This window comes from Rhamphochromis longiceps, linkage group LG15 (assembly GCF_057381845.1).
Source record: "Rhamphochromis longiceps isolate RC_006_pf linkage group LG15, R_longiceps_female_GT1.1, whole genome shotgun sequence".
NCBI lineage: Eukaryota > Metazoa > Chordata > Actinopteri > Cichliformes > Cichlidae > Rhamphochromis > Rhamphochromis longiceps.
Genome location: NC_140571.1, coordinates 36,589,524 through 36,598,869, shown reverse-complemented (window position 1 = coordinate 36,598,869; position 9,346 = coordinate 36,589,524). Strand labels below are relative to the sequence as shown.

The 9,346-nt window shown below is 41.1% G+C and overlaps 1 protein-coding gene across 2 annotated transcripts in view; it reads right to left on the bottom strand.

The window, feature by feature from the left end:
- Positions 1–4,232: 4,232 nt before the first annotated feature.
- Positions 4,233–9,346, bottom strand: part of LOC146653073 (protein bicaudal D homolog 1-like) — a 27,959-nt gene continuing 22,845 nt past the window's right edge. For both annotated transcript variants that reach the window (XM_085381179.1, XM_085381180.1), the window contains exon 11: positions 4,233–9,114. In XM_085381179.1, coding sequence (XP_085237305.1) covers positions 8,109–9,114 — 1,006 coding nt within the window. In that variant the 3' untranslated portion in view covers positions 4,233–8,108. The remainder of the gene's footprint in view (positions 9,115–9,346) is intronic.

Genomic DNA, 9,346 nt, shown 5'->3' with positions numbered 1-9,346 from the left:
AATGCTCTTCTTCTATAATTATTAAATTGGTGTGTGACGTTTGTTTTATTTATTTAGCAGGTTCTGAAATACATTTTATCTAAAAGGTTTGAAATTAAATGATCTAAATCATTTGCAAAACAAATAAAACCTTTAAACTTCACCTGACTTTGTATTATTGTAGTTCTAGGTATTGTTGTTACTCAGATTAAACTCAAACACCTTGCTTCCTAAAACCCCTGTTTACTTTCTTCATCTGTAGTTATCCCTCTTTGTTTTTTGCTAACCTCTTCCTTTGAATATTATCTTGCGATCACATAATAAAACCGGGCAACAAGCCAACTGAGACATAATAACCACAGTGAATGACACAAATGGAGGATCTGACCAGCACTGAATGGGTTGATACACAGATAAAGAGGGACTGTGGTTCATGTTGCTCTCCTAGCAGTAGAAACTGTCTCAGTAATATTTTTGATTTTTCAAAGTAAACATAACCAAAGATATTGTGGAACAGTTCTCAGGTCGAGTCTATGCAGAAACGGTTTTGCAGTTCTTCTGGGATGACAGTATCACAGACTGGTATTATGGGCTCTTTTCAACAGGTGATGAAGACTCACAAACGTCTTCTGAGCAACGGAAGAGGGTCGAGGAACTGCCACTGCTGACGATATGAAAGTTCGAGTTAGAAATCATTGTTCAGACGTTATGCAAAACAGATTAAGACCAGTAAGAGTAGAAATATATCGGCACCAATCCATTTATGATTCACCGTTCTATTTATGACATCAATACAAGTACACAAAGATTGCATGTTGAACATGGGGCTTCATTCACTCCTCATTTGGTAACGTTAGATTTTTTTTTTTTCAGTGTTATGATATTGGTTCTTCTTACACTGCCACGGTCACACCTCCAAATTTTGGAGTGTAGAGAAACTTGAAGCTTAAAGAACCTTAAAGTATGAGCCACATTAAACCATACAGTGTTTTAAGTACTTTATCTGTGTCACATATTGTGGGATAAAGCCAGAGTACTCAGAGAAACCCACTCAGGCTAACGCGTTGATGCCGCGCAGCCCCACACACGGGGCGATACGCGGTAACTCGCTAACGGAGATTTGCCGCGTTAATGCTGTTATGGCGTTAACGTAGTTTTAACGAGATTAACGCTGACAGCACTAATAATTTCTTAATTTGTTCTGCGAGCATGTGAAAGAATCTGACTGAAACTTACAGGTGACAACAACATAATAATCTAATGTTGGATCAGAGTTTAAAGCGATGCAGGGAGAATGCTTGCCAACAGATATCACACACCTGCTGATATGTTGTGCCATTGCTGTTACCTGTGATCAGTGCTAAGAAGGACAAACCCTCAGCTGTGGGGAGTGAATACGGAACGGCACTGTGGCAGAAGGCTACTGACAATCTGCAAGAAACTGACACTGTTAGATGGACGCAAACCAACTTTGAATGGTATTATTTCACATTTAACCACTTGAATAATAAAGGCTTATCAACAGGAGATTTAACACTTACCAACACATCCATGAAGAAAAAGGTCAAATTTGAATTTAATATTTCATATAAAGTAAGATTAAGGCTGTATATTTGCAGATTGTAGAGAGGCAGAACTACAAACATCTAAATACAAATGAAAATCATGGAAATTTGTCAAGTGTAAGTGACTTGAGCAGTGATCAGTAGCAAAGAATGACACATGGTATTCAATTGTATTTGCAATATACATTTACATAAAGCTGTACATTTAAAGCTTTGAAATACTCAGTATGTACACCTGCTTATCAAGTGGTTAGAAAGCAAACAGGCATTGAACACATTCAGCTGTATGACATTTAATAGTCTGGGTGCCAAAACGACAGATCAATAGCTGTTTGCACAGAACACCCAGTATGATCACAGCATGAAAAGAAAGCATGAATCCCAGTGTTGTGTAGTACATTCAGCAACATGATACTGGAAAAGCAGATTAAAATGTTGGTTATAAATTCAACAAAATTATTTGTTTTTAAATGCAAGCAGTGCAGTGCCCCTGCCTCTGACCAAAGTAAAACTCATACAAAGTGATGGAAACTACAAAAGATACAAAATTAGTCTAGAACTGAATACATAATAAGTGGACTTTATTCCCTTAATTAAATTGAATCATTCTTGGTGGGTCTATGGATGCATTTAAGAACAGTAGAAACATAGCAGCCACTTAGTTCCATGAAAGCTAAAGTGAAACTCATCTTAAAACTTTACATTTCCACAAACCCTGGTGTGAATTTTTCTGTTCCTGCTCGTGATGGTACATTGCTAAGTATATTGATAGTAAGCCAAGGAGGTGACCTCAACAGCATGTTCCATAAAGGACAAGAGGGGCAAAAACAGAAACCACTTAACCCCGGGGATCCAGTATGGCCATCAACAACGCCAAATCATTTCTCTCCACATGATCATATAAATTGACAGGTGCCACATGATCCCACACCAAAATCGTTACCGTTACATAATCTGTTAAATTTATGTGGCTATGCTACATGAAATGCTGTGATTATGAGCCACGGTGAACAAGTAAACTGACATTAAAGTTTGATAAAAGTGCTTCAGGGTGTGCTAATAACTGAAGTAAAAAAAAACTGTTTCCTCCCTATTGGACGATTATTTTTATACTTCGTGTTTATAGCTACCAGTTGATCAGAACACCAAAACTACTTTGCTGTGTGTTCATAAGAGGGAAAAAAAGTTACAGTTGCATTGAATAAAATAAATATGTGCATATATATATATATATAATTGCTGCCCTTTTCATAAACTCCTGTGGTGTTAAAAGGCTCTAGGTATTTCATATGACCAGCATGTGAGCATTTAAGGTAAATGTTATCCCTTTAAATATTTATCTAGACTCATTTTTTTTAATGTTCAAGCTTTCCTTGAATCTTTCTTGTCTGGACATCTAAACTATGTGGCTCTCTGTTATACACTGTCTGGAGAAGCCAAATGTCCAGATACAACTAATTATTCATCTCAGGCCACAAATCCACCAATGGTTAATGTAGCCATCTTACAAATTGAGCACTTTGAAGACACTTCATGGTAAGAGGGACTCCCACAGGTTTCAGAGAGACCTCCATTTATACCACCTGTTATGACCCTAATAGGGTCTGTAGGGATTTTGATTTCTCCTGCCTTAGGTGTTGTCCTTTCCCCAGCCAACTTTACTAAGCAATTAAGGCGGAGATTTTAAGGCTGGAGAAAGGGCGCTCTAGTGCCAGAGAGTCTTGTTGGTTTGCAGCCAGGGACCCGTGTGTGGTAGCTGTTTAATCCTGTTCTGGTAGCACTTTTTGACTTACTTTTATATTTAGTCACCGACTACAGAGCCTTGTTGTGTTTCCATTCTTCTAAAGGCGATGGCGACTTGTCTCTTTAAGCTTGATTAGTTAGAACAGATTAATAAGAATATTTAATCTAACCATGTTGCCTTCACATCTTCTTTTTTTAAACCACATTTTGTTGCTTTTCCACATCCCCTGGACCTTTTAGGGAAACATGACAACAACCAACCAGTTCCACTAATTATTCATCGGATTTCTTTCAAGAGGGGTAAAAATCCCTCCAGCAAATAATCTAAGTTGGATTTCCACAACATCCAGAAAGACTAATTGACTAAATCAGGGTTCTAATAATTCACAAGTATGAATGTCTTAAATTTCCTCTGTAAAAAACTGAACAGAAAATTGGACTACTTATTGTGAAGTTCCTGAACATTTATAAAATATCAACTCCTGACAAGGATCCGTTTTGGGGGAAAAGAAAGCTCAGAACTTACTTCAAAATTGGAAGATTTTTGAGAAACAACTGTAAAAAAAATATAAACAAAAAACTGGTATGAATAGGACTGGACTGGTAGTCTGGCATAATTGAAAGGCCACTGTGAGGATGAGAAAGCGAGAGGTGAAATTAACAAGGAGAGAAAATAGATGAAGAAAGTAATCAGAAAGGGAGCAAGTAAAGGATTCAAGTAAAGTGAACGGCTACTTTAGCTATTAGCAGTGGCTAATGGTCAAAGTGTAGCTTTTTGCTACATGTGTGCAGTGCAGCTAAGAACTAACAAAACAACAACTGTAACAACGTGATTAACAAGAATAACTGTTTCAAAACTGTGTGTGTGTGTGTATATATATATATATATATATATATATATATCTATCTATCTATATCTATCTATCTATCTATATCTATCTTTGAGCAATCATCTGGATTGAAAATGCCAGGACCGATTTTGTGACCGCAGACAGCCATGCTGCCCATCACTGTAACTTGTCTTTCTGGGTGGGAAGTAACAAAGTACAAATATTTTGTTACTGTATTTAAGTACAATTTTCAGGTATCTGTTCTTTACTCGAGTAGTTTCATTTTCGACTACTTTTTACTTTTACTCCCTACGTTTTTAAACAAATATCTGTACTTTCTACTTCTTACATTTTCTAAACAGAAAACGTTATGTTTGCTTTAACGGATTTGGGTCGAGTTACTTTGTCACTGCGAGCCTTCAAACATCAAACCCATTTGAAAATAATCACTTGAAAGGCAGTCCTGCGTGTTTAATAATCACCGGAGGATGTTGCATAAAAAGAGAGGACATGTACCACAGTCGGGTTAAAGTGGGAAGGTGTTTTTAACTTTAACTCGGACAACATGTGTCCTCTTTGGCTTCACCGATGTAACTAAAGTGATATACTGTATGACGCGGTAAATATGTCTCTGAGTGATAAACCTGCAGTGTTGCTGACAATACTGTTGGCTTTCCCTGTTTCCTGTAGCCTTCACTTAGTTCACTTCTGCACTGAAATCAAATTGTAGTATTCATCATGACTACAAAACAGTACAAGCATTGTTCTGCTGTGATCTTCTACACAGTTGTCTCCTGGAGCATGATTTGGCACACAGCCCTACAAACACGAGTAAGAAATCACATTTTTTGTCTGCTTTTTCCCAGCTTACAGTAGCTAAACATATTTATGTATTAAATGACTTCTGTAATGAACTAACTGAACGCTTGTGGAGAAGGAAATGCAGTATGACTGTTCTAGATCAGGACAATGTGAATGTGTTTGAAATGAAAGGACCGCAGTGGATAAGATTTGACGTTCTCTTAATCTGCTACATGTAACCAGTGTGGAAACATTACTGTTATTGTGTGCCTTAGTGAGTGACCTCTGTGCCTGAAGAACTGACCTCAGAAAGCTGTGTCTCTATTTTGTAAGCCCTGTATGCTAAACCCAGCACAGTAAACTGGCCTTACAGGGAGGCTGTCATACAGTCAATGGGCAGAAGAGACTAACAATGCTGAGGGCAGGTGTCTGTAGAAGGCCAAGCTGTGACTGTGAGTCAGTCTAACGAGCGTGTGAATACTCAGTGTGTATGCTAGTGCACGACACCTTTTGTTGTACGTTATGGTTAAGTAACAAAGACACGAGGACTCAGACATCCTCACTCCAAAGAAGGCGACTGCTGGTGCGTGTGCTGAAGGCCTGACACCCCAGGGGTGCTCCTTGGTTTATTTGGCTCTGCGCTTTGTCAATGAATGGCACTGCAACAAACAAATCGTTTATTTATTTATTTATGTTTCTGACTGTTTTTAGTATCAATTAAATCTAAAAAGCAAGTGACAGGCCACACAAAGTTGATCATTTTGGCTCCAGATTTTTTTCACGAACAGTATCCAGACCAAAAAAAGTATTATGACTAAAAGTAATCCAAGCCAAAGACAAATACGTAAAGAACAGCATTTTAGCCTGAGGTACAGGAGGAGTAACATGTAAAAGGAAGCACATTATCTGTTTGTGTCCAGGTGAAGGCAAGCTGCCAGAGCAGGCTAAACTGTAAGTACCCTGCTGAGATATCAGGTGTAACAGAATTTTTAAGGCCCGTCAAGCATCTTTCAAAATAACTGTCAGTAGACTCACATCACAAGAAGCTTCACATCATCTGTCAATCAAGAAGTGGTTACACAAGAGGCCAGTTTCAAAACAGATATCAACCTTGATTAACAAGCGTATTTCTTTTCACTCTTCCTTTAAGTTCACTCACTCACTCGGTTTAGCCAGTCTCTTCTCCCAGTTCAAACCACACCATGATGCTACAGGTCATCCAGCTCCAGGATGACTCGTGCCAGGCTGAATAACATATGTCAGGTTCACTAACTTTGGTGAGGTGAGCCCTCAGCTATGCTGAAATCATTCATTCTTTTACAGATGCTACACTGTTGGCATGCCATTACAACCAAGTCTACCATGACAGGAGTGAGTCAGAGTAATGCTTAATCACTCCCGCTCAGTGTCTATGACAGCATATTACAGAAAAAGTGATTTTAGGGAAAATAAATACATGAAAGAATTCAATGATGGTTCTGGAGGATATGGTAGCTTTCCAAGAAAACAACACAGTGATCTACTAACTAATGTGTTAATAGCTAATGTGCTCTTCCCTATATATCCATGCCATACATGCAGTGTGTTCTGTGATTATGTTCATGGGTCAGCGCTTCTTAAAAAGAATATGCAGAGAAAAGGATTTCCTCAAAAAAAATCCTTAAAGGAATGAACACTGATTAACTTAAGCTAGGTTATTCATTTTTAGGGTAAATATCTGGTAAAGACTATAAATTGGTCTTGGAATGATGGATCCTTGAAAAATCTAAAATATTTGGATGTCCAGTCTCTGCTATCAGATTTAGAGGCCTGTAGAGAGCACAGTGTTGAAGGTGGGGGCTGCTGTATTCTGTACATTTCTCGTATACAAGGCACATAATTCATATTGTTTAACCCTCACATACTGTTCAGGTCAAATTTGAGCAGTTTTGACATTTCACAGCAGGAAAAACATCCTTCATTTCGTTCTTTTGCCACAAAATGTGATGACTTTTACTAAAATGACCAAAAATGGACAAAAAGAAACACACAGAAGTGTATCTTTCCCTTTGAATCGTTTCAGGCAAATCTGAAATTTGATGGGTTGGAGAGCCTGACGCAGCCTTGAGTACTGCGCAGAAAAGAAAAATCAGAAATGTGTGGCGTCTTCAACTAATAAAATTATTAAACTTTTTCTTCCTTTTAACGAAAACTCTAATCTTTGGGGAAAAAAACTTAACCAGAAAACTGTGTGTTGGCTACAAGAACACATGAGATGAGATGGTACGGTTGGTATACTATAGTATCAACTGATCATACGGTGATCATACAGTTTAAGGTCCCTCATCCCAGCTTCCTGTTCATCTTAAAAGATTTTCTCCATCCCAAACCTTCCAAACAGCCTTCAACTGCAATTACACAGACCTTTCAAAGGCAAGCGGAGGGACAGTGAACATGCATAGCTGAGTGTATGGCTATATATAAAAAAGAACACTGGGTGTTGCTAGAGATGAACAAAAAATACTGAGGGATGAGCTTTATCATGGCAACACCCTGGACAAAGAAGACCACAACGGGAGGAGTGTCCCAAGAATGTACACTGTCCTGCAGCGAGGGAAGGAAATGAAAACGAGCAGCTGTAGACAATTGTCCACACAACCTGTGGGCTCCACGAGAGTAACTGAGTGCCCAAGCTATGCATCATTATCTGTGCCATGAGGATTTTCACCGTGGTCTAGGACAGAGGACCCACAGCAAAAACACTGCTTCCTCTGTGTCAAAAATGTGTCGGTTTAGAGGATATGAGACAGACTACCAATCAATGTGAGTATTAAACTGAATACAGAGTACAGTGTTTCATGTGTCATGAGCCCCATCTAAACATGTAAGTGTCCAGTCAATGTGTAGTCAACCTGATTCATCTAAATGCTAAAAACTTTGGAAAGTCTTCGTTAATGTCCTCCTGTGAACCAGTCAGCAGTCTCAGAATAAAAGAAGGCGGGGACGTTTGTGCTCCATATAATCCCTGAGCAAAGTCACTGAACATTCAGAACCCACTGGCCACGGCTTAGGCACAGGAAACGGGAAACCAGTCTGTCCTCCTTTCTGTGAGCCCCCTCTTAGGTGATAAAAGAGAAGCGTTATGGGGGCTGCAGTTTGTTAGAAACGGGGAGCTCAGTGCAGTAGCCTTTGACAGACTTGCAGTACAGCGTCATTCCCGGGGCCTGTAGGAGCTGTAGAATCTGGGGTAGAGGGGCGTGTAGTGTGAGGAATGGCTGTAGGAAGTGGAGGTGCCAGAGGTGAGGTAGGAGCTAGAGGGGGTAAAAGCAGAAGGGGAGCTGTAATAGGCAGATGAATAGCTGTGGGAAGAAGATGGGGAGTAAGGGAAGGAGTAAGGGGAGGATGAGGAGGGAGTGTAAAGGACGGATGAGCGTGTCATGCTGGGCAGGGGACGAGTTCGAGGTGAGGGGCTCCACGTGGACCGTCTGAGACCCAGACCAGGGGACCGATAGGGAGAGGAGGGAGCAGATCCTGGCTGGGTGGGCCTGGTAGTGGGGGAGAGAGGAGGGGTGTGAGTGTGTGGAGTGCAGTGCCTGGATAGGCCTGAGGGGCGAGCGGGAGCAGGGGAGATGTTGGCGCTGAAACTGGGGGAGTCGACCACAAACGTCCGCACCCCAACCGTCCACTGGGAGTGAGAAACCCTCAGAGGGGTTGAGGGTGGGGTCTGTGCTGAAGGAGGCGAGGGGGTCTCCAGAGAAGGGGGGCTCCCTGGCATTGGAGGGCCACTCAGCGAGGCAACCGATGGTAATGACGGACTGTGAGAGGATGCGTGCGAGGTGAGGGAGGTGGTAGCTGAGGCCAGAGCCGCAGTGGCTGGGCTAAGGTGGTCAGAGGGATCATTACGAAGAGCTGGTGTGGGGCTGATAGAAGGGAGGCTGCCAGGGGCCAAAGCTGGACTGGACCCTTGAGCAGGATTGGAGGCTGTAGTCAAAGTCGAGGGACTTACTTTGGGGGTGCTGGTTTTTCCACGGGTCAACCTGCTCCCCCGGGTGCGATGGGACTGCTCCTGATCAAAGGCCAAGTCCTCCAAACGCTGGGTGAGGGCCAGTTTCTGCTGGATGGCCATCCGCAGGAGAGAGTTCAGAGTCTTCTTCTCATCCTCGGCTGCAGCCAGCTGCCTCTGCATCTCATCCAGCTGGGTCACATACTCATCACACCTGCACAAAGCAGACATTTGAGTAGTGTAAAAAATGAACTAAAATGTAAAATGTGGAAAGAAAGACAGATGATGTTTGCACTCTAATTGGATAGCTACACATTACCTGGTGGAATGTCTAAGTTTGAGTATGGTGAAAAAGATACGTGATGCTAGTTAATAAGCTCCAGATAAAAGCAGCTGGGTGCTGTGTGGAGCATTTGTAAAGACTGAAACAAGTAAAATGAGGAAAA